The sequence below is a fragment of the Thunnus thynnus genome, chromosome 16 (genome assembly GCF_963924715.1).
Source record: "Thunnus thynnus chromosome 16, fThuThy2.1, whole genome shotgun sequence".
Lineage (NCBI taxonomy): Eukaryota > Metazoa > Chordata > Actinopteri > Scombriformes > Scombridae > Thunnus > Thunnus thynnus.
Genome location: NC_089532.1, coordinates 10,496,425 through 10,522,596, shown reverse-complemented (window position 1 = coordinate 10,522,596; position 26,172 = coordinate 10,496,425). Strand labels below are relative to the sequence as shown.

Genomic DNA, 26,172 nt, shown 5'->3' with positions numbered 1-26,172 from the left:
TGGCTGTAGCTGAAGCAGAAGCTGCTAATCATCTCGACACAATCCTCATTTGTTGTTGGCAACTACTGTAACTAATCATTTTTAAATACAAGTGTAGTGAAAATGAACTATTACTCATTTAGTCAGATACCCCTTGGATGCCTCTCTTAAGGGCCAGATTACACATGACTAATGCCTCGTAGTGGCTCAGGTAGTACAGTGATGTCATCCCACATGGGGGATATGACCTCATAAGTGATCTCTGACCTGACCTCTCTGGCAGTCGGAAGCGGAAGGAGCAACAGATGCAAGATGAGAAGGGGGGGAGAGTGGAGTGGATTTTGTTAGTCGAGTTGTCTGGGATTCCAGCAGGATTAGGCAGAGGAAGTCGTGACTCTATTTGTGGCGCTTAAAGGGCAAAGCTGGAGGCTGAAGACCAGAGAGTGACGTTACCATAACGTGGATCGTGCACCACTCACTTAACTTCCATATACGCACACACACACAGACGCACTTACAACCGCTCAAACACACACCTACTGTACAACTGCTTGATTATCATCAGCTTTTCTAAATGGCAGTCAGTCTAATACTATATGACTTACAGCAGTGTGTGCATGTGTGTGTGTGTGTGAATGTGTGTGTGAAGGGTAGTAGGACAAAGAGTGTCTTGTGTTTTGGGTAGGGGTTGGGGGGTAGTTGGGCCTGTTGGGTCCAGTCCTGGGGGCCAGAGATGGGAATGCTCAGTGTGTATGTGTGTGTGTGTGTGTGTGTGTGTGTGTGTGAGCAGAGGAATGTTGCTGTTTGCTGAGTGAAGAGCACAGAAGCAGCAGAGACTGTCCAAACACACGTCTGTTTGCCAATAGTGTGTGTGTGTGTGTGTGTGTGTGTGTGTATATATGTGTGTGTGTGTGTTTGAGGGAGAGAGAGGGCAACTGAGACACAGAGGAGAGAGTGTGTATTTGGGACAGTGTATGAGCAAGAGGGAAAATGTGCTATGAGCAGTGATGGAAAGAGGTTTAGAGGAGCCCTGTATGTCTGCGGTGTGTGTGTGTGTGTGTGTTCTCCTCATGCTATGACCTTCTACTCAATGAGGACTTTCATATCCCTCTAGTCTCCATGGTAGGGGAGCAGACAGGACTGAAAGAGGTCTGTCTCTCCATACCTGTGACCTACTCACACACACGCTACTGTAGCCCACACTGCAGACTTTGCCCAGGTTGTTTTTGTGTGTGCGTAGGTGTGTGTGTGTGTGTTTACTGTACTGTTACCTGTTTGTTTGGTTGATGAGTGGTGGGTTGAGAGATGGAGGGATAGGAGGAAAGAGGGAGTGATTTTTAGTAGGAAAGAAGGAGAGAATGACTTAGGGGAAATAAGGAAGCATGAAGTGAGTAATATTTGAAATGAAAGGAGGGAGTGAAGTGAGTAATGGCTGGAAGAAGGGAAAGAGGGGAGGTTCATGCTGGAGGAATTTCTTAAAATGGTTATTGAAGGAAGGAGACGAAAAAAGATGGAAAGAAAAGGGGGATCGAGTGAGTTAGGAAGAAGAGTGAAAGTGGAGAGGAAGATGGAGGGATGAAAAAGCTGAAAAGTGGGACGCAAGGATGGACTGAGAGAAGGAAGGAAGGAAAGGGAGGAGTGTGAAAGAGCAAGGGAGGGATGAAAACAGGAGTTAAAGGGTTGGTTCACCTAAATTCCAAATCATAACAAAGAAATACTTTCACAGTGAGAAGTAAATGAGATAATGAAACATGTTTTTTTTTTTTTTAATTTGGGTGAAATTACCCTTTAAAGGAGACCAGGTTTTAGAACATTCAACTGACATTTGACTGGTGGCAACATGGACAGAAAATATTAGCGTGCCTTCATGCCTGCATGTGTGTTTGTAGGTGATGAGGCCCATCTGTGTGTGTGTGTGTGTGTGTGTGTGTGTGTGTGTGTGTGTGTGTGTGTGTGTGTGTGTGTGTGTGTGTGTGTGTGTGTGTGTGTGTGTGCCGTGTGATTTATTCTGAGGCCAGGTCTGCCTCCAGCTGTCCCAATGGGGTCCCAATGAGTTTACCAGCCGCAGACCTCCATCACGGAGAGAGACGGAGGAAGAGAGAGACTGGAGAGATTTGGGGGGGGGGGGGGGGGGGGATATGGATAGTGGAAAAGTTAACATAAATTCAATCTGCTAATTCTATTTTTCTTACTTCTACTTCAGAGCAGGAATTTCTTTTTCAGCGAGTGTTCTTGTGCCCTTATGTGTTGCACATACATCTATCTTGACTAGGCATGGGACTGTATGAAAATCCTGATTCACAATATCATCCCGATAATCATCTAAATATGCTTAAAACTCTCAAAATGACACTAAAACATACTGGAATCACTTTACCTTACATGTTGTTGTTTTATTGCATCACAGATAGAACTCACGATTTTTTAGTGAACATCATTTTTAGTGAAAAACAAACAATCAAACAATGACTGGAAAGATGCAATATATCAATATCAGATCAATATAGGACTGTATGTTAATGAGCTAGACAGTTTTTTTCAAGTCATTCGTGAGGATATTCACGATTATTCCGATACACAATTATCCCAGTAACTTATCATGAGTGTTCTTTTATTGTCTCACCCCTAATCATGACATTACTGTTGAGTGCAGACATCGGCTTCTGCTACCGCTCTGGAAAGACTGACTTACTTTAAGACTTCGCTCATAAAAGTTGTTCAGAATGAAATAATAAACACACTATTGGTTGATTGAGTTTATTTCATGATTTGTTGGTACAACACTTAAAACTAAACTAAGGAAGGATAAATCCTCCCAGTCTAAAGTCATTTGTTGACTCTGTAGATGACTTCACTCTAATATGACCATAATTTATTAATTCACCTTTGAGATACTGGTTAATACACTGGAGTGAATGGCTTTGTAAAACAATATGTTAAACATATGTGTCACACTGCTCTGCCCTTCACCGTGTGTGGCACCGTGTGTTTGTGCCCCTGCATGTGTACTGTTGACTGACGAGTGTAAAGGAGAATTCACTCAAAGGTGAGCTGCCTGGTTAAATAAATAAATCTCCTCTTCTTTTGCAGGTCCTGCTGAGGTTCCCATGATGTCCCCAAATGGGTCAATTCCCCCTATCCATGTACCCCCAGGATACATCTCACAGGTTTGTTTGTGTTTGTGTGTCCTTTTTTTCAATCACAATCACAGTCAGGCAGCAGAAAGACACACAAGTCCTTCTTATGCCATCTTGTGATCTAGTATTGACTCTTCAAATCATATTTTTCTTAGTAACATAGGCGTAAAACCTGCTAGCGAGGTGAAATAATTTAAAATATTTCCAATGCAAATATATTCTTTTTTTTTTGTAATTTTGAAGGTCATCTGTGCAAGTTGAGTAGCCTGCCTGGTTTGTTTTAGCATACTGATGCTTGTGTCCTGAATTTTTTATGCATCATTAGAGAAACTGATTGCATTAAGAGATTTGAGGCAAGTACGAGGTACAGCAGCTGCAAATGACACGTTTCTGTGGAGCAGATTTTAGCTGTTAGACTTGTACTGTTTATTTTTGATGAACGACTACCAGAAGTCTCTCAAGTGGTCGTCATTAAAGGGTAGCAAGCATGAATATGATGGAAGACAGACTATTTGTGGAACGCTTGCGCACGTCAACCTGCACAGAAAGCATGCACCGGGCATTACACTTATCCTGGCTGTTGTAGATCAGCAAAGAAGTAACCAAGGCGACCTCCTCCCCCAACAGAGCACCGAGCAGGAATGTGCTGAATTTTGAGTGTCAGGGGGGCATTTGTTTTTCTGACTCTCTAATATGTGTATGACTGTGTTCTCTATCTGACCTGATCTGTCCTCGTGAAGATAGGAAGACGAGAAAAATCGAGAAGGGTTTTTTAAGTTTTGCAAGGTTTCATTTATCAACACAAGTTCATTGGACTGTCCTCAAAAGCATAGTTTTACAAATACTTCTGCCTGTGGTGGGATTGTGTTCTTATGCCAATGGAAGTCAGGTCATTGGCTCACCGTGGGTGTGTGTTTGCCTGTGTGTGGGTATGTGTGTTAGTAGGGACTCGGCCAAGTGTGAGCGGGAAACACTGTCACTCTTACATAAACAAGGCCGATAGGGGAGACAGGCACTGGGTGGGTAGGTCTTTTGGGGGGTGAGGGGTGGAAGAAGGGATGGATGGAGAAAGAGCACTGCGGTGGTGGAAAGTAGTGCATTGACAGATGGATTTTGCACATGCGTGTGTGTGTGTATGTCCTTGGTGGTTTGTGCTAATGGTTGCATTGTGATGGTGTGTATGTCCCTCCCAGCATTATTTGGAATATGTGTGTGTGTGTGTGTGTGTGTGTGTGTATCCTTGCCAGGAAATGTTGCGTGGGCATGTGGGTCGGGTCCACATGTACTCATGCAGGGACTTTGCCCTTGTTTCTCTGTAAACACTCTGTTTTTCTGTGGATGAGGGGGAGATTGGGGGGCCTCCTCTTCCTCCTCCTCCTCCTCCGCCTCCTCCTCCTCTTCTTCTTCTCCCCCTCTCTCAGTTTTTCTCACTCGGATTACCCTCTTCCTCCCCTCCTGACCCTCTTTAATACTCTCTCTTCTTTCTTTCTGTCTGTCGTATTCTGGCACTGAGTCTGTTGATCCCCATTTTGCCTGTCAGTGTGTGTGGGGGTTTTGGGGTAGTGTTATTTGGTATGTGTGTGTGTGTGTGTGTGTATGTGTGAGAAAGACAGACTGGTGGTTTGTTGTTGTTGTTAGGGACCAGCAGATGACTTCCCCTCACTGCAGGGAGTGTGTGTTTGCTCTCTGCTTGGAATGCAAGCCTGTGAGTGTCTGAATAGTTGGAATGTGTGTGTGTCTGTCTGTGTGTGTGTGTGTGTGTGTATGTGTGTGTGTGTCCTCGTCCGTGAATGTGAATACATGTATGGAATCTATGTTAATTTGAGGCAGTTCTTTGAAACTGATGTTATTGAAATCTGCAGACCATCTGATGACAACATTGCAGAACTTGTTTTCATCACTTAAAGGGCCAAAGCATCCTGTTTGCGCAGAGTCTCAGATGTTCAATAAATTGTGCATTTTTTTCCCTCTCAATAGTTGTATACTTTTCAAATGAAAGGACACCTGCTCTTACGAAATGATTGACAGCAAAATAGTCTTAAGGTGATAGCCATTAAATAGCCATTTGAATTTTTAACCCTTAAAGCCTGACAGATGCAATTTGCATCCAAATTCACATCCCTTCTTCTCGGTTGAATTGCTCGTGAAGTATTCATCGCAGCGATCAAATTTAATCATAGTTACAATCTGCGTACAGCTCTGGGTCCATCTCCACATCCGTTATTATTGTTTGATTTACTCATGAACTTCTCATTGCATAGATATGCAACACTTATCACAAAAAAGGGCAGAACCAGAGCTTTGCAATGAAGCTAGTCACATATTGTACATACTGAAGTAATCACATCATGAAGACAGATCAAACTTCTGCAAAGAAATATCTTTTCTAATTTCCTCACCCATTTTCACACTCCTGTTTTCGGCTGAATAAGTCACAAAGTCCCTATTGCTTAACAATGTACTGCATATCAAAAGAAACAGCAGAACTTACCCTTTCCAATGATGCTAGTTGTTTCTCTGTGTGACAAAGCCTTGTCAAGTAATCTGGTACTGAAATTACAGCAAAATTTCTGCATTGTCTCCATTATAGGGCTGACATTACATACCACTTTGCATGAAAATAAACACAAAATAATGTATTTGCTTTTCATTGCAATGATTCGAAAGTTGTGGTCAAAAGACCTGTGCAGGTCACCTGTGTGCAGATAGGCTCATGCGCACTGCAAATATTATCATACCAAATGATGAGAGATCTGGATAGCTTTGACTGTACTGAAAAAAACAAGATACAGCATGTATAGCTAGCCCTGATAATGACCAAGATAAGAGCTTAAAAGTAAGTGAAGGTAGTGAAATTACCCTGAAAATAGCCTAGGGCTCAGAGGTTTAAAATATCTTTTAAAAATAGATATAAACACTTAAAACACACTAGAATTTTAAAGGAATAGCTTGACATTTTGGAAAACACTTTATTCGCTTTCTTGCTGACAGATGAAAAGATTGATAGCACTCTCATTTAACTCTTGGCAAGAAAAAGATTAGGCATATTTCCCGAAATGTCTAACTGTTCCTTGAAGCCATACTTAGCATTTTGCATACATAAAAAAACAGTAAATCATAAGCAGAAACTAGAGAAAAATAACGGTGTTGATCCCCTGTTATTAACTTTCAATGAATCAAAATGAATGGAATTTTTTTGTGTCATGTACCAAATGCCAAATTAAAACTTGGTAATGAAACACAAACTGGCTCCTTAACCATTTTGAGCGAGCACCACCCAGAGAAACCTCTACATAACAATGTGCATTATAAAGCAATCACAAACTGGGTGTAGTTAACCAGCGTAACATGATATGTGGGTACTAAAGCATGTCCCGCTGCCATTTGGAGCTGTCAGTGTGCAAAACTTCCAAGTGTAATGTTTACTGTGAAATCCCAGAAGCATATCTTTTATTCCTCTCACACCCCTCCCTTTCTTTTCTCTTCTGTCCTGCAGGTGCTGGAGGATACCACAGGGGTCCGCAGGGTGGTGGTGACCCCTCAGTCTCCAGAGTGCTACCCTCCCTCCTACTCTCCAGCCCTCTCCCCCACACACCACCTGCCCCCCTACCTGGCTCACCCTCACTTCATCCCAAACTCTCACTCTTTCTACCCCCCTGTTAGCCCCGGGGAGCTACCCCACCACCAGTACTACCAGCACCACCTTCCCCCCATGTATGGCGATCCAGGTACTGACATGCTGACTGGACTCAATTATTAATCCAATTTTTACTTTTACAAGTACTTTGCACAGATTGTTAGTCATCATTTATCCTCTCTTTTTCTCTCCAGAAATCATCCCAGTTTATGGGATGTCTAACTACATAGGCAGAGAGGACACGTACAGTAAGCCACAGCCCAAAAAGATAAAGGAACAGAGACAACTAGAGCGACAGAATCGGCTTAATTCCCCTCCCTCCACGCTGTATAAGGGCAGCCTGGGGCCAGCACACAACGGATACAGGTGACCACACTGCTTCTGTCATACGCCTCCTGGTTGACTTTTGCCCTTCTGACTGGTTAATTGATTGATTGTTGTTTTTTTTCTGAGGTTGGCCATTTGATCACAACAACAGGAAATAAGAAACAATAAGAAACAAACTAATCTCTATATGCTGTCACTGTAAAACATTATACAGGAATTTAGTTGAATCAACTAATCTTTTGTCATTAACTTAACTCAAATATATAAGTTTTATTAATTTTAAGTTTTTAAATAAACATGATCAGCTTATTAGCAGACTTCCCAAGATGCATTGTTTGAGAGTTAAAACTCTCCAGAGGCTCTTCCTTTTTGTAATTTGAAGAAAATATTGATGATGGAAACCATCTGTGTGTCTTTTAATACATGTGAAGACAGGTCATGGTCTCTTTTAATTATGTGAATATCCATGAAAACAATGCAAACCATGATGAAGGTTAGTATCAAATTCAGTCCCCACTTTGTACATTTGTAATTTAACAAGCTCATTTAGAGCAGCCTGACATGCTGTTTTTGTACTGACTCTGGTATGAAGTGATAAATAAAGAACTGTCACAACAAACTGAGAAAATGTAAATAGAAGGTAAGTCTGACCATGACATTTGTCAAAGTGAATGAACAGTTGTTGAGTCAACTTAATACCTTTATTATTATTATCTTTATTAGTATATTGAGCTTATCTCTCGTAGAGTTAACTTGACTCACTTAACTTCACTTAATCACATTTTTAAGGCAGCAGGGGAACTTATGTTTCTAAATTGAACCAGCTTAAAATGTATTTTCTTTAATTATCAGCTATATTGAGTTTAATATATGATTCCAGGTGACATTGTGTGACAAATACCAGTCTTCATCAGCAATTTTTTTACCAAGGACTCACTGGTTGGAAGCGGTCCATGTCATATACTTTCATAATCAACATTAAACGATGCTGCAATTCTTTTTTTTTTGTGATGCAGCAACAAGTCACATGCCCCATCGCTTGGGTCAGTGGGGTCGGGGGGCGGAGTCAGCAGTCCAGGAGGAAAGAAACCAGAGAGACGACTCCGCAGCAGTCCACGAAACAGTGAACCAGAGACACACACACAAGGTAGGGGACACACACACAAACACACAAAGCGAGTGAGAGAGACTGGCACAGACTGTTGACGTACAGCGACACCACTTCACAGTGGGTTTAAATGTTCTCCTATCCAGAAAGCATTGATTTTGTTGTTTTTTTTGCTTTTAAACATCAAATAACACCTTCAGTCGATAAGTCTCATAGAACACAGACACAAACCTCAACACCAGACATGAATACAGGAAGGTAGATGCAAAAAAGCATAATTAAAGTAGCAAAGTGCAATGTATGTGTATATTTCTAATGCACAAATACACATGTACATGCAGAACACCTGACATTAAAATTTAAAATTTTACACTAAAAGCAACAGCCAGGAGACACAACTGAATGTCTGCAAATGTCTGCAGTTTCACATGGCTTCCTGTCAGAAAACATCACTGAGAGATGTTTTTATTCTCCAGATGGAGGATATCTCAACAAGGAACAAACCCTCTCTCTTTTTTGGAGGAATATCCTCTCTGACCCCTCTCTGTCTGTCTCTATATTACTGGCTTTGTCCTGTTCAACCTGAGAGTGCCCCCTTTGCATTCAAGCGGGCCAGATAAAACACACCTTTCTCTCTTTTTCTCACTCTCTTTTTTTCTCTCTCTCACAGAAAGTCACCCAAAAAAATGAATGGATGAATGCAGCCTCACTGAGGTGAAGGGATCCGGGAGGGGGGTGGCGGTGGTGGAGGTGGGACGGTGGGGAAGGGGGTAAGAGGGGTTGTCTGGGTAACCACATAGCTGAACCTGTCCCTGAGCGCTATCGCTTTACCCTCGCTACAATACCGGCCTTGTTGGTGAAGGCTGAGCCACAGGGGGGTTGGGTGAGAGAGAGGGGAGAGCGAGAAGGGGGGGTGGGGGTGGGGGGGGGGGCACATACCTGTAGAGTCTTGCTTGAGATGAAGGAAACCTTTGAGCTCTGAGATTGAGACACCACAGCTCAGCCTTATCACACACTCTCTCTCTCACACACACACACACACACAAAGTAATGCACATGTGCAAAGACATGAAGGTGCACACATGCTTACTTGATGTAGTGGTCCTGTTTAATGACATGTCTTGACCCGTCAGATGTATGTCTGAGTTATTAAAAAGAGCTGAATATCTCATTTATGCACATACATACACATAACACACAGGGCTGTCTGTGGAGGTGATGACAGAAACAACATAAAGAGGCACATAAATTCATCTACTCCCTCATTGTAACTGTCAAAGTCTTCTTTAAATTTACCCTCCCCATAAAACTTTAGTTGAGTCCCACACACAGCATGGTGTCACATCAGAGGAATATCCCATCTGCGCTATGTGTGTGTATGTGTCCCCAAATCTGATATTACTGTGAAGTTTAAGTGTAGCTCAAATGACCATGTTTTTAAGCAATTTTATTTCTGTAATGACAGAATTGTTTTGAATATTGTCAGGACGACAAAGATGTTGGAAGTCCATAAACACAAATGGATAGTTTGGTTGAGGTGGATGAAAACATATTGGAAAGGTTTACCAAAAAAACATGTTTATTCACTTACTGCTAGTGATATCTATCCCTGCAGATTGTTTTCAGTTTTATATTGCCATCAACCTGTCTCCAATCTGTCTTAATCAATTAATTAAAAAAAATGTTGCAGCTCTACAATTCACTGCAATGTCTATGCATTACCCAGAGTAACTTGGGCATTGTTAGTTTTCAGTGTTTTGGGCACCGCAAGTAAAATTGCATTCACAACCATTGTTTTAGAGTTGAAGGCAGATATCTTAATGACAGATATCTCAAACCCTGATCAAATAAAACCAAAACTATCTGAATGGCTAGATATCACAAGAGGTGAGAAAGTGAGAAAATCAGTTTTTTTGGTGGGGGTGAACTGCCCCTTTAAACATCACACATAGAACATTTTGATCAAATTTGCATTTTCTCTCACACACTTAAATGCTTTCAAACCTGCACACAAGTCTGAACAGATGCAAAACATATACGCATACAGAAGAAGCAGTGTTTGGCTGCAGTGCAGTGGGGGAGACTCCACAGCTTCTTACAGTACACACACACACACTCCACTCCAGACTGATGTAGCACACAAACAGAATCATCTTAGAGGAGTGCCAAAGGAGGAAAAGGAAAGCGAAGTCGACAGAGCAGCTTATAAGTTTCGCAGTTTCATGTGGCACATACCGAAGTTGAACAGAGTACTCAAAACAACAAGAACATACATGACAGACAGTAGCATGTCAGCATGTCGTCGGTTGTCTGTTCTGGTCTACCAGGGTCTCAGTAGTGGGCTGGAGATCAGGCTGAGTCAGCTAGATGTACCACACAACACACACATGCACAAACACCTCGTGACTGGGCTTCCTGTAAAACAATCAGAGCATGAGGGTCCAGAGGATTGGCGGGAGGTAGGGGGGGGGCAAACAGAGAGAAGAGAGGAATGTAGGATTTGAATGACAAACGAGAGAAGGAAGATAGATGGAAGGTTTGTAAAGAGCGAAAAAAAAAAAAAGCTGAACCAGAACTCCTACATCACAGGGAAGAGATGGAAAGACGGAGAGTTAAAGAGCAGAGTACAAACATTCCGACAAAGTTGCTGCTTGGCCCGGCGCATCCAAGTATGGTCCAACCCAGAATACCACACACACACACATACACACACACACACACACACACACACACACACAGAGCCGCCTACGCTTTGCCCTTGATGCCCTTGCTCTGTGTGTGTGTGTGTGTGTGTGTGTGTGTGTATACTGTATGTGTGTGTGTGGCTACTGCCCGAGTGCCAGTAAGGCAGCAGGCTGACTTGGCGAGTGCAGTGTCCATTCCCCAGTAAAGCCAGCTCTACAGGCCCTTTTCCTCAGAACTGAGCTGCTTGCTGAGCAGAAACAGATGTGGGCCCCGTCCCTTCTGTTCCTCCATCTTGGCTCTGCATCATCACCACCGCAGATCCTGTCTCTCACTCAGAGAAACTGGGATTTCAGCAGAAACAGATGGACCAGCTCCCTCAGCTCTTCCATCTTTGGTTCTACGTCACCGCCGAGCGCTGTGAATTCAGGAGAAACCAGATGTGCGCACTGACTGCTGTGTCCACCATGTTGGCTCTGTTGGATGGGATATGAGGGAAATAAGAGGAGGGGTCACAGACGTTACAGTGGTCTGACAACTGTAAAAACACATTTTACATCCACGTAATATGTAGAGGGAAAATGTAACTCAAGTTAAAAATATGTATGACCAGGTTTCCTTTACTTTCCCTTGAGTGCACTTTGAGTCTCTTAGGAATTTATTTTCAGCTGCACAACTGTCTTAGCAACAAAAATAAGGGAAAACATTTCAGGTACCTAAAGTGTTGACATAATGAATCTAAACCAAAGAAATTACTTACAAATTTTCTTCATTGCCATACACAATCACAATGTGCCAAGAAGGATGTTTTGAAACAAGGAACATTTCATTTTCTGTTAGGTCTTGCCACATGATTTGCTTCAGACTTTACAAAACATTAGGGTCATAGTTAATTATTTGTTTATATATTTTCTGGCATATTCATATAAAAATCCAAGGCTCACCTCCCCAGTTTGGCTTGGCCTCCTTTTTTTGTCAGACATTTTTAATACCTATGCCTAAAAAAGTGCCAATAACAACAGTACAAGATTTGATTAACCTGAGCAGGAATGTTATTGCCATGGACATTTTTGCAATGTCTGGTAGACTGTGAGAAGGTTCAGTATTTTAGTTTTTCTTACCTTTAAAAACAACTTTAAAGCAAGGCTAACTTTTGCTGCGACCATTGTGGCCACATGCAACAATTACAGAATAAAATAACAGTAGCACAAGTAGAGAAGGGCCAGTAAATCAGTGAACTGATAAGAGTGTATCAGTTACATAATATATTTTAAAGATTGTCACCTTTAATTAACATCATAAGCTACTGGTCATGCCAGACCAGCTGTTTGGCTGCAGCAGCAAACCTGTGAGTGTATTAGATTAAGCAAGGGTGTGTTTTATAGCTTATTTATTTAACTTAAAATTTTTAAGAGGAAGAATGTGTTACTTAAATTTGTAGGGGAAAAATTTCAATTCCTTGTTTCAAACTCACTCCGGCTGTAAACTTGATGGCAGACAAGCTTCAAATCAAATCAGATCTCTTTTTGCCTTCATGATTCACAACTGATGTACTTTAGTTTTTAGTCATGTAGATGGTGGCTGTTATTGAAAGCTACTTAGAATAAAAGCAAGATAAAACCACATTACCTAAATTGCTGGTTTAGTGTACATCAGCATTTAAAACATCAGGCGACCAAACACATTTAATACAAGAAGTTCTAGGGTGACAGATGCAGATATCACCAGTAGATTCATTGTCTCGGGTCAGTGACACGGGTTTAGCTCTGGTGCTGTTAGTGCTATTTTTGACCCTGACAGAGTTTCCTGTTAATGACACTACAGTAGCAATGAACTGACAATTTTAGAACAATGATGGTGGTAAAAGGACTCATTTATAAAAATGGTGTCCTGTAATATTTTGATGACGTCATCCTCATTAGCTCTAGTGGCCTTTGACCAAACCATGACTCAGCTCTCATATTAACATCAAACTCTTCCTGCTCCTCCCGCTGTAACTGTAGTAACAGGCCTGTCAATGTGTGAACACACTCCCACCCTTCCCTTTCTGGCCTGTTTTGATGTAGATTGCCATGGTGATAATCTCAGCCCCCTCCGAACTCCAACCCCTTCCCACAAACCCAAATACGGCCATGTTTGTGGGGCAAGATGGAGGGCAGTGGCGTGGAAGAGGGAGGCTAGAAGAGGGAGTGTTGAGAGAATAAAGAAATGACAGATGAGACAAGAATAAAGGAAAGGAAAGAAATTAAGGACAACAATCAAGAAAGACAGTAATTGCGGAATGAAAAGGGGGGGAAAAAAGGGGGGATGCACAAAAAACAGAGTGAGAACAAGGGATGGCTTTACCAGCAGAGGAATGTCTTACCCGCTGATATCATGTAACAGGACTAGTGGGATTAGAAGGGGAGGTTGTTCTCGCCAATCACAATGAGAACACCAGACATTTCCCCATCCAGCTGAATGAACCTTGTGATACAAGCGATAAACTCGCCACACTATCAAGCTAGAGCGCCCAACCGCTCTGTATTAACCAGAACTGGGTTACATAATATTTTAAGTCCTTTAAACTGCTTCAGCAGGGTAATACTGAGTTTGACCTAAACAAGTTAAGTAACTGAATAGATAAAATGCACAAACCCCAGACATCTGGGGCTTACTGCTCAAGCGATTTGTGTACACTTAAAAGATTTGGAGTGGATATTAAGGTTCTGCAGTAGCAGTTTAAGACCAATATTGGACTAATTCCATGACGTCTGTCTGACTGCTATAAACACACATGAGCACCACATAGAAGACTAAAAGCTGCTATAGCCCTTTACTTTATATGTGCCACTGAACTGGGCTTTGTATTGCTTTATGGAACAAAACAGGAAGAGAGGAGTTCTTTGCAAGGGAGGATTCTGTAAGCAGAAAATACACGCAGTCACAAATACTTAGACGAATCACTTCCAACAGCCAGTAAGAGATGTGGTGAGAAAAAAAACAGGATTAATAGGAAAAACTGTGTTAATTTCATGAAAAACATGCAACAGTGTGAGAGGTTATATTCCTTTTTCCCCTTTTTTTGTTTAGAATACCACATATAGGACATTTATAGGTTCAAACCAGTTATGTGATAGTTGGTCTGTTTTTTGCCACCACAACATTGTTTTCAGGTTTTGAATGTACAGTATATAGTGGATACATTTGTAACTGATGTTACCAATGATGCCAAGTTGCATATCGACACAGCTGCTTACAAAAAATTGGCAACAATGAAACATCTAGATAATTAAAATGTAAAATAAATTCTTGGTAATTGGTATGTACGGGCTACATGAGCCAGCAGATCACATCACACACCCACATTGTAACTCAAGACTGGCACTTTAAATGTATGCACTTCTAGTGAATGAAGAGAGATCTATTTTATGTGGTAAAAAAAATGACAGGTGTGAATGGAAGGTAAAACAAACAAAACAAATGTTTTCAATGTTTTCACGGCCTTGGTCAGTCTAACTCTCTGTTCCCATCAGTCGATATCTCTGCTTTTCTGTCTTTTCTTTATCTCTGTTTGGTGTTTTCTGCCACTGTCAACCGGCTGCTTCTGCCTGTGCTGTTTACATATCTGACAGTGAATTGGTCTTCCACTCTGTCTGCCAGTCTGCAGTCACTCTCGCAAGTCTTTTTGGGCTGAGCAGGGTCAGATGGGGTCAGGGTTCTGAGAAATTCATCTCCCATAATCCCTAACAGCCTGGTCAGGTCACAGCGCTACACACTTACATAAACACACATGCATACGTGTGCACACTTTCATACTCTTCTTGGAAAAGCAGAGCGAGCTTTTGTGTCGCTTGGCAGTTGAATCGCTCATCTTTCTGTAGTGAGAGGGCTGCTGTGGACAAGGTCTCTCTCTTTTTCTCTCTGTCAACATTTACATACACAAAAGAATCCCAGTTAAGGCGGAAAATCGGAATGCAATTACATGCATTTATATAAAGACTTATTTATTTTAGTTTCAGTTTAAATTGGGCATTGGATATCATTATTTTGGACACAAGGATGCAATACAAGTAATGATCCTCCTTTTCATACCTCTGCTTCTCTTTGTCTGTCTTGCACAGGCATGCTTTTATAAGTTATGCGTGGCAAGAAATCAGGTTTCTCCTGCAGAAATCTAGCTGTGTTAACCAGGTTCTCTCAAATCTTCACCCCAATTAAAGACACTGGGTTTCTCATTTACATGATGTCCATGAAATCAGGTTAAAGTAGAAAGACTGTAATGACCAGGTTGCTTGTCTGTCTCAGTCTGTGTGTCTCTTCCGGTCCTTGTTTGTTTGGGGTTTGATTTTTTTTTAATTACATTTTTTTTTTTTTTTTTGTTCTCTGCCCTCATTTGCTCTCTTTCTTGTTCTTACTCGACTCCTCCATTTCTCTGTGCCAGTCTCTCTGTGTTCTCTCCCTCACTAATCCTCTTTATAAACGATCAGGGCTCTGGCCATGAGAACCAAACCTTCACCATGACAACCACAATTTCAGGCATGTCCCAACGACTTCTCTGCCTTGTGTGTGTGTAGCCCAGCTGTTGAACAGATGGAATGCTCACTATGCAGCAGATGATAATAGTGTGGAATCCAAGGCCTGTGCCCTCTCTACCTCCATTTTCCTTTTTCCTCTCCTCCCTCCTTCTCCTCTCTGTCCCCACTCCTTCCTTCCCCTCTGTCCTCTACTGTCTGTCCTCCCTCTCATCTCAATATCTCTCTCTCTATCTCGCTCCCTTTCCTTCCAGCTGAGCGTCCGTCATTTTGCTTTGTTCTCCCTGATTAGAGGCTTCTAAAGATGGGTATCATATCTCACTTTGTTCCACACACACACACACACCCCATTGCCCTGTATGTGTGTGGAGTGGGGGCTGAGTGAGTGGCCGTTGCCACATTTTTCACATTTTTTTCCTCCAGGCCTTAAAGGTCTTTTTCTGTCCCAGTGCAGACAGACTGCGACTCGGAGCCACTGGCCGTCATGCAGGAGGAATGCAACCTCCTCACTGTCAAAGTGACTCATTTTTACTGTAGCTCTATTTGCAAGTGACGCCATTAATTTTGAAACATGTATGCGTGCAACATTAAAAATAGTTGTTGTATTTGAAGAGGACAGAGGGGGTGAGGAGGGAGGAAGGAATGAGACGGATGGAGACAGAAGTGTTTCCCTACCTCTTTCCGTTGAATAGAGAGACAGTGGGAGAAGTTATTTTGGGTGTCCAGGATGCGGGAGGCAAAAGTCACATTTATTTTCTGCAAAGGCAATATTAAGTGACAGGCGGTTGGAGCCTTTCCAAGGCTTGGACGGACATGAAACACTCAGATTGAATCATCAGTGCAAAAAAATCAGCTGCTACATTAGAAAATATCCGGTTCTTTGATAAAAAAAAAGTCAAAGGTAAAGCTTGTGTACATTTAAGAAGAGAAGAAGAAGACTATGACTCCCAGGGTGCATTTCAGAAAGAGGTATCCAATCACAGAGCTTAAAATCTTGCCACGTGCACCACTAACTTCAAGCTGAAGCTAAACATAACACCTATTTCTATACCCCAACATTAGCAGTTAAAGGAATAATTGGACATTTTGGGAAATACACTTATTTGCTTTCTTGCAGAGAGTTAGATGAGATGAGTACAGCTGGCTGCACTGAGATTGGTATCAATCTTCTCATACGTGAATAAGCATATTTCCCACAATTTTCAAGTATTCCCTTAAGATTTATCATTCTTAATTTGCTACAGCTCTTGATTCGCGCCTCTGGCTGGCTTTTTCCTCCTAGCAACGATGGCTGAGGCTCATGGGTGTCGTAGCATTTGACCATAACATGAATTCATGGGACTTCCATGTTCCTTTGTTGTGGAACATTGAAGATATCAAAATAGAACATTGAAATTTGAATTTACAGTGGGGAAAAAATATTTCCAGACCAGTGGCTCCACTTCCAAGCTCTGACCTTCAGACTTGTCTAGAGGTTTTTTTTTGGTGCCTTTTGGGAAGGTCGACCTAGATTTGTGAGCAGTGACTAGTACTATAACTACTACTACTTTGAGATCATCGGTGCTCATCTGCTCTGCACCTCCGTATGATGTCACATAAGGTTGTACAATCCTTGCCTCACATCCTCGTAAGCCCTCTCCTCCCTATCTCCTTTCATCCCTCTCTTTCTCCTCCTCTCTGTTGATCCCTGGCTCGCTCTTTGTCTCTCAATTTCCTTGTGTTTTTGTACCTAATCTCTTACCCAGACTCCTCTTGCTTGTCCTCTCTTTCTCTCTCTCTCTCTCCCTCTCTCTCTCTCTCTCTCTGCAGTCTGTCCCTCAGTTTCTCTCTTTCTTCCTCTAAATCCCCCTCTCGCCTGGTTTTGGCTCGGCCTGCTGCTCGCCCCCCTCCCCAATTCCTCATTCCTCTCCTTTTCCTGCTGTCCGTTGCGCTCCCTCGCTCCGTCTGGCTGTCCTCAGTAATCAAACACAGGCGGTCAGACACAGACAGGATGTGAGGTCAGACGAGGAGAGGAAGTGAGGGTGCGTGGGCAGCACATAAACAGAAAAGAGGAGAGGTGAGGGACAGTGAGGACAGAGGACTGTATGTGTGTGTGTGTGTGTATGTGTGTGTGTGCGGAGTTATACTGGGAAGAGATTCAGTTTCTGTTTCAGCCGTCAGCATCAACTCTTTGTGGTTGTTCTCTATATTAAACACTTAAGCAGCTGGACTCAGCAACCACAACGAGTCATAACACTCAGCGGTGAGGTAAAGCAGTAGTGTTTTTCAAACTTTATTACTGGTCTCCTGAAATATTAAATAAATCTCCCTCTTCTGTCACAAACTGACCTAGTAGGTTAGCCAACTTTCTGTCATGGCACTGAAATATTGTCCCTGAATTTAGAATCGCTGGGGCTGTAACTTGATACATATTGTATTTCAGGTTATTCAAGTTAAGATTTTAACCTGAACATGGTGTTTTTTTTTTAGGTCCTGATTCAGCTCTTGAGAAATACAGTAGTGACTTGCAGGTTAACAAACTTACAACAAAGCCTAAATACTAATTTAAAATAAAATAAAATTTACAATTTCAGAATTAGATCAAAAATATATTTTCACTCACTACTAATAAAGAAGTCTCTGAAATTAAACAGTATAATCGAAATAAGTGTGATTTTGCATTTTTAACACTAGAAAGTAAAGTGTGAGTGATGGCTGCTGTTAGTGGTGTGCATAAGTTCATCAGCAGATGGATTTTGTTCAGGATATTTTGGAATAAGGCTTGATAATTAACCAAATGTGTCAGTTATTGACATTGTGAATCTCTGACTGACCTCTAAAAAAAAAGAATAGCTACAGCAGTCAATGAAAACCAGAAGTCCAGAGTCTGCAACTGGTAATTCTGTAATGAAGATATCAAGAGTAAACCAGCGTAAGTGTTGATGTATCATAAAAATACTTATTATTACATTTATTAGCATTGAGACAAATATGACAATGTAGATTTTAAGTCATATTGTTCCACTCTATTTTGTAATCTGTTACTTTTATACAGCCTTTAATAGATGGTGCTGCGCGTCTTGGTATTAAACCAGCTTTATTAATAGTTTTCTCATTATATAAGCAACAAAATTGCACATTCCTCAGCTGAAGACATTCTCCACAGTCCATTCCCAAACTATCACTTTATGAGGGGAAAAAAAAGTGCAATTGCAGCACCAGCCTCTGCTTCTGACAAAACAAGTAAATGGCAAAAAATGTGATTTTTGTCATTGCATTTCAAACGTACCCAATAAATCTGTGAACGTCCACAAAAAAAGCTGTTTGTCAGCCATGACTGTTGTTTGATTATTAACATCTGTTGTTTGCTAAATGCAACAGCTGAAACGATGCTGTAATGGAATTCTACCTTTCCCTTTCTTAGCAGTGGTAGCTGCATCAGACAAGTAGCTACAGGACTGCGGCATTAAACAGGCCATATTCTCTTTTTTCACTCAGCTGTGATGAATGGGTGGAATAAGCTGGGTCAGCCTGTTAGTTGACAGAACTGTTCATGTCTGGAGCTGTGAGTCTGTCTTTATTCCATAAAAGAGAAAAGCTCAGTTTTGTCTAAATGGATGAAAGGGGACAAGTGTGTGTGTGTATGAAAAAAAAAAAAAAGTGCACTAATGAGCCAGTGTGTCTAGCGATGATGCAGAATGTGTACTTCACCTGTTGAACTCAGCCCACTTTACTAGCCCCGACACACACACACACACACACAGTAGCTTAACTCCTCTCCTCCTATCACCCATCACTGATCTCTCGTAACCTGATACTGGGACTTTGGAGACGTGCACACACGCACACACACACACACACATGGTGTTCTTTTTTATTCTGTCTAACACACGCACACACATAAACACACACTGAGGTCAAGTCGAGGTTGTGCTTCCATGACATCACTGTTGCCATGACTCATAAGCATACCCCCAGGCACAGTAAGGCCCTCTCCTCCACAGAACCTGTCAGAGGGACTTAGCCAGTAATACACACACACACACACTTCCACACGCACACACAAACACAATCTCTCATTCATCACTTAATCTAAGCATACAATGGTCTTTGAAACGTAGACACAAGCATGCTGTGTATATGCACATAGGTGTGTATGAGTCTGTGTTTTGTTTGTTTGCGTTCACGTGTGAATGCTGATTTGATGCAAGTGTTTTTGTGTGTCTCACTGTCTCCTCAGTCCTGTATCATAGTAACACACTAAATTAAACAGACTGGGTTTCATACAGGTCCTGTATGACTGACCCTCCTTCACACACAGAGACCCACACACAAGCACGTACACATCCTGTGTGATTTACAGTGGTCAGCCTCAGATGGAGAAAGCAGGCCTCCTCTGGTCTGAAAAACCTCAACTTAGGGGATCACACAGAGGGGAAATACTTCCATTACCCACACATGTGTGCACACATACACACACACATACACTTTCACTCGCCCTCCTAGCAACCCCCAGTGTCCACTAAATCACCCTCAGACGTGTCATATCACTGGACCAGACCTGTGCGTGGGCGTGTGTTTTTGTGCATTTGTTTATGCTACATATAAATGTGTGTGTGTGTGTGTGTATTTGCCCTTAGAAACGAACAGTCCACCGAACCTCACACTCAAAGGGGCTGTCCATCAACCCCAAACAGTCAGCTGGTAGAGTAGAAAGTACAGTGCAGCTCACGTTACGGGACCGTATTTTATGTCTAGTAAGTTTCATAAACTTTGGGTTTAGATTATTGATTTGTCTGCATTTTTTTAATTAATTGATTAATAATTTACTCAGAAAATAGTAACAAAAAAGAAGACTTTCAGTCCCTCAGAGCTCAATGTAACAGCTTAAGATTGTTTTGTGTGATCCACAGTCAAAAACCTAAAGATTATTCAATTCTACTGTTCAATTTAAATTAATAAAACACAGAGAAGCACGCTCACATCTGAGAAGCTGGAACAGTAACTTTTGGCATTTTTGCTTGATAAAATATTATTAAATAGTTGCTGATGAATTTTCTGATGATCAATTAATCAGCTAATCTTTTCAGAACTAATGGCCTTGTTAACATTAAAATCCATATAATATACTAGTAAGACAAAACATTTTCATATGAATTAAAGTGCTTTTTTTCACTCTGCCACAAAGTCTATATAGTCATTACTAACACCTATCCTTAGTGTCTTGTAAACACTTGGTGTCTGATTGGTGATTTCCACAAGGATCAGTGTTTTGTTCCACTTCTCTGTCAAATATAAATATTTAAAAAGTACATTAAGTCCTAAGATAAATATCTTAATCAAGTTTTTCTATGTAGGTCTGTGGAGATTGTACATATAACAGTACATTCAGTATGTCCATGGCATTGTGCTTAATATAATGTCATGCATAATAAGCTGTACTGCCGGGCCACAAAAACACTGCTGACGTCAGTTCATTCTGTGAGTAATTATTCACAGGTGTAGAGACAACTGATTGAAAATTATACATAATAATGATTAGGATAATGGTTTCTATGAACCAATGACTCCAAAGATTAGCAACAGTTTCTATACACAGAACAGAAGAGTCTTGTGAAATATGGAATATGAGTCATTTTTTTATTTTTGGTAATCCCTGTTTTATTTGCTTTAGGTCAGGAATTTGTGACTAATGCTTTTCTGTTGAGTGCCGGATAATTTAGTGTTTTTTTCCGAGGGCTGTGCTCATCATTACTTGATAAGATGAAAAAAGTGGCTGGAGAAAACAACTGTTGCATCACACATGAGACGACACACTTTTAGCATTTGGGTCCGCTTTAACTCTATTTTAGGCTATTACTCTCTCTTTTTTTCACAGATGACTGAGTTACTAGTTGGACAGACAATACTGGTGATGATTAGGGAGTCAAAATGTATTTATGTTACTCTTTGACCCCCCAATTACCCAATCTGGATGCAAACCTTGGCTGACCTTGGACAATAATGAGCCTTAGATTTCTAGATATCACAATAACATGGGTTGTGGGAATTGAAAACTCTCTCCTTATCAATCATCCCTACTCTCTGCAGCGCTGCCAAAATTTCTATTGTGCATCTGTTTTGAAACTTGGGATCATCAAATTTTTCTTTTCTTTTTTTTTTTTATTCAGATGAAAAAGCCATGAGCCATATTCAAATTCAGAAATGTATCAGCCACCATGTGGCGCAAATGCCCTCGAGAGCTTGCTTCATGTGCCATGTGTCAGTCTCTCTTTCTTTGCTGATTATTACAAAAAAAACAGGCCCCTGTAGGTGATTTGGTTGATAATGACCCTCTTTTTCTCCCTGTCTCTGTCTCCTCAGATCATGATTCAGAGGGGAAGCGTGTTCAAGACATGCTGTCTACAATCGACAAACCACAGGTTGGTATGCGTACCTCTTCCCACAGCTACACGCACACACACACAGAGCCATCACAGTTATAACCACTTTCATCAATCACCTCCTTGACCGATGCAGTCATAGCTTTCGCATGAATTTTTGATGTCTTTTCCTTATTTCCTTCCTGTCTCTGTGTTTAACATAAAAATCAGATGCTTACACTGAAAAAAACTGTAGTGACTCGTGTATGCAGGGCTATAATAACGGTTGCAGGGAGGGCAACTGTTCATTTAAGCTCTGCTCACCCTGGCCACAGGAGGGCAGCATCAGCTCATCCATGCCATTAACTTTCCACCATGCCTTTTTCACCTGAAAAACACTATCAGAGCTTTTTTTTTTTTGCTTCTTCACCAGGGGGGGGGGGGATGTGAATGAATGAGCTGGGGCCATACAGACATGGTTTTCTAGAAAGGAATTGCTCACTCACAGTTAAAGCAGTTTGGTCAGCAGCCTGTGCAATTGGACCATTTGATATCTGCGAGTTTATAACAGGGGTTGAAATAGACAGAACGAATGGAGTGATGAGAAATAGAGAAAATTGAGTATAAAAAGAGAGGATGAGAGAGAGAGAGAGAGGGAAGGACAGATATGACGGAAGAGGTTAGTTCAGAGTTTAACCCTTCATGAGATCAGAAGTTGATGTTCAATAGATATTTATCTGCTGTCATTTACCTCAAATGACATCTACACTGATATAGTAAGTTTATTATAGTTGGTACTTAGAAGAAAAGGGAAAAGGCAGGGAAAGAAGGAAGACAATTCTGCAAATGTGATGTTCCCTCACGTTTGACACTCCCTTACCTTAATGCATTTATAAAGGAGGCAATAGTGGAAACGGATATATATACATATAGAAAGAGCAAAAGTAAGTTTACCAGTCCTCCGTACAACAGCAAAAGTGCCACTTGATGGATTCAGTTGTGTACCATGCAGACACAGTAGCAGGTGTTGCAGAGGCAGATGAGATGTGAGTGTTTACAAAATTACCTTGTTCCTTTTGATAGTATTGTTTACTCCCATGGCAATCAGGTGCCCCTACTTGAGTTGAATTGAAATATGAGAAGCAGTGTTGATTTCACTCTCATTTTACTCTCATTTTCATTTTACTCTTTGTGCTTTAAGGAAGATGTAGCCAAAACCTATTTTTACTTCAAACGATTTCTATGTACATAAAACCACTGAATATATTTACATGCTCATAATGATTTGATTATTTCCAATAATCACAGTAAGTATTACACTATTTAAAATATTTATCCAGGTTGCTTATAAGACCCTGTTATTAACATTCCTATTTCATGCCACCATGCATAGACTAATTAATGGCTCCTCCAAAAATCAACAGCCATTCCTAAACTGATCCATATGCACTAGCTCTTCACTAATCTGTACAAAATCCCACTAACAGCTGTGTGTGGAGGGCGCTCTGTGTTAAGGAGAAAGGAATAAAATAACAGTTGAACTATAGGACGAACTTACCACTGCAGGAAACATCTGTCACCATGGTTACTGATAGATGTTTTGCTTATAATTAAGCTTTTGAGTTGGCCTATTGTATATTAGGTACTGTTTAACTGTGTCAAATGTTAGGGAACATTGTTTTGTATATCCCCAAAACAATCAGCATGCCCAATAAAATACAAATAAATACAGCATGTATAATAAAACACACATAAATGCAGGGTACTTTCTTTTTTAATGTATGGATTTGGTATATTTGGTAAATTTGTTAGTTTATCCAGGGACAAAGGAATGGTTCTTTTCATTTTTATTTCACTGCACATCATGTGATTTTGAACCCACTATGAAAATGCTATGCTAAAAAAAAGTATAGCTGTAGGTTTATGAGAATGAGCAAAATTCTGTTTACAAAATAGCAAAATAGAACTTGCATTCAGTGTTTCCTCCATTATCTAGAGTTAGTGGGGAATGACAAGACAGCACCAGTGCTGAATCACTGTCACAGGGTTTTTTGTCCACTATCACTCTGGACTAACTAGTTGTTGGACAGCCCTCAATATGCCAAACCTCCTGCTGAATAGGTATTGAACCAGTATTCAACCTTAAAACATATTTTTCAGTCATGATGCTAGCATGGTGTATGCCCTTGTGGCTGACATTTAATGAATATTGAATTAAAGTTGTTAATTATTTTGTTCTTTAGACATCCTTCATGTGTCTTGTCAAGCAGACTGATTGTTTTGGGTGTGTCACAAAATGTTGACAACTCTTAATAGAAAGCCATGTTTGGATTAAGAGATTTACATGATTTGATACTCTTCAATAAGGAGACTAAAATTGGATTTTTAAGTACAACAGTATTAATATAATCAAAGTTTGGTGACTTCATGGAATCTGCCTTACTCCTATTCTGTCTTAATCGCATTGCGATTGGATAAACGGTGTGTACGGATATTAATTCAGCCATTGTATGGATATGTGAGTGTGAGGAGTTGGAGTGAAAGGTCAGATCAGACAGTTATTAAATCTCTCATCCAGTGAATAGAAGACGAGAACTGATGATGGACATACAGTAGATTCTTGCTTTAGACTCGGTCTGTCAGTCTAATCATTAATAGATGATGACCAGACTGTCTCTCGGGGTCATAGGCCAAGAGGACCACAAAACTCTAAATGGTGGCCTTCATTCTTCATCTCTGTTTCTTATTCTCTTTTTCTCTTCATTTCTTGGTCCTTTGTGCCATTTTCTTTTCTGCTTTTTATCACTTTGCCTTGACCTCACCGTCTTTCTCTATTTTTCCCACTTTGTCTCTGCACATTCGCCTTTTGCATGCGTATGTATCAGGTCGTATCTCACATGGATGAATCACAAGTCACAGTGGAAATACTGTAATGTATTAGTGAAGTGATTTGACAGAATGAGTATAAGAAAGTGGACTTATCTGTGAATAAATTACATCAAAGATAAAGGCATGTGGACACAGTGATGTGATCTCATAAAACCTAATCATTATGATCAAAATTCTCTATAAAATGACATGTCTGTCTCTCTGTCTTTTCCTTTCTGTCTCTCTCTTCCTCATAAACAGTCTAGGCATGGTTGTGGTTAGAAGTGCCCTCAAGGCACATTCATCGCCTATTCAGTGGATGCGGAGTCTGGAATGGCAGCAGACTGTGCTAAATCACACTAAATTGGCTCGCCCACCATGTGCTGCAACTAAAACTCCAATAAACATGCACACACTTGCAGGCATATGCACACTCGCACGTAGGCACACAGTTAAACTCACCAAAATGCAGGCCTCTTTGTCATGTTTGTTCATTTGAATTTTCTTGTCGTTCCCTCGATGAATGTGCATGAGCTGGAAAGAGTCTGAGTGTGGACTCCAATATGGAGCAATAGTCACAATGAATTGTTTTACTGTGACACACATATGCGTTCAAAATTGTGGCAAAACACACACCTTGATAGAGCCGTTTTACCTAATCATGCGTGTAGAATTACTGCAGCCTAGCACAGAATAGAATTACTTACAAATAAAATTGTATTAAATGAATTGTGTGTATAACTGTAAACTGAATATCACATATTACATACATGGAAAAAATGTGTGCACGAGCAGCTGTACTTGGTTTTGTTGTGTATATAAAATATGTATATTATATATATATGTATATATATATAATATTTGTGTTTTTTTTTACAGGTGTCCAATGTGCAAGCGCGGGCTGCACGATTGTCCTGGGCCCCCCCGGCAGGGCTGGTGAACAGGCATAGTAACGGGATGCCTGTGTCCTGCTCCTACGAGGTGTCTCTTTCAGATAAGGGACGCGACGGAAAGTACCGCCTTATATACAGGTAGGAGACGCAATCCAACCGAATGAATACGTAATTAACCGCAAATACACCTCAAGTAGGCTCATATAAAGTATGCTTTTCTGATGTTTTGTGTTCTTTCTGTGTGTGTGTGTGTGTGTTACAGTGGCGAAGAATTGGAGTATCATCTGAAAGACCTAAGGCCAGCAACAGACTACCACGTACGGTAAGGACTTTTATTGACTGTCCTTCTGGATGTGATGTTATTTTATTTTATGTATGTAATGTTTTTTAAAGTATTTGCCTAAAACAAGAACCCTTTCATGTTTTTAAATGTTTGGTGTCTTTTCTGCGTTTTTTTTTTTTTTTTTTTTCAGGGTGTCTGCAATGTACAACTCGGTTCGAGGCTCGTGTTCAGAGGCCGGCTCGTTCACCACACACTGCAGCGTCCCTGATGTCCCATTACCCCCGAAATTCTCCCACCGCACCAAGAGCACCCTCACCCTACAGTGGAAGGTACAGGCACGGACATCTTCATGTTCAGACACTCCTCTTCATCTCGAAGACAACTCATACAGCATATTAATGAA

The 26,172-nt window shown here is 41.0% G+C and overlaps 1 protein-coding gene across 2 annotated transcripts in view; it reads left to right on the top strand.

Moving 5' to 3' along the window:
• fndc3ba (fibronectin type III domain containing 3Ba) overlaps nt 1-26,172 on the top strand; it is a 106,410-nt gene that overhangs the window by 48,007 nt on the left and 32,231 nt on the right. For both annotated transcript variants that reach the window (XM_067613582.1, XM_067613583.1), the window contains exons 4-11: nt 3,070-3,146; nt 6,613-6,844; nt 6,948-7,119; nt 8,097-8,227; nt 21,727-21,785; nt 25,473-25,624; nt 25,749-25,808; nt 25,960-26,098. In XM_067613582.1, coding sequence (XP_067469683.1) covers nt 3,070-3,146; nt 6,613-6,844; nt 6,948-7,119; nt 8,097-8,227; nt 21,727-21,785; nt 25,473-25,624; nt 25,749-25,808; nt 25,960-26,098 — 1,022 coding nt within the window. The remainder of the gene's footprint in view (nt 1-3,069; nt 3,147-6,612; nt 6,845-6,947; nt 7,120-8,096; nt 8,228-21,726; nt 21,786-25,472; nt 25,625-25,748; nt 25,809-25,959; nt 26,099-26,172) is intronic.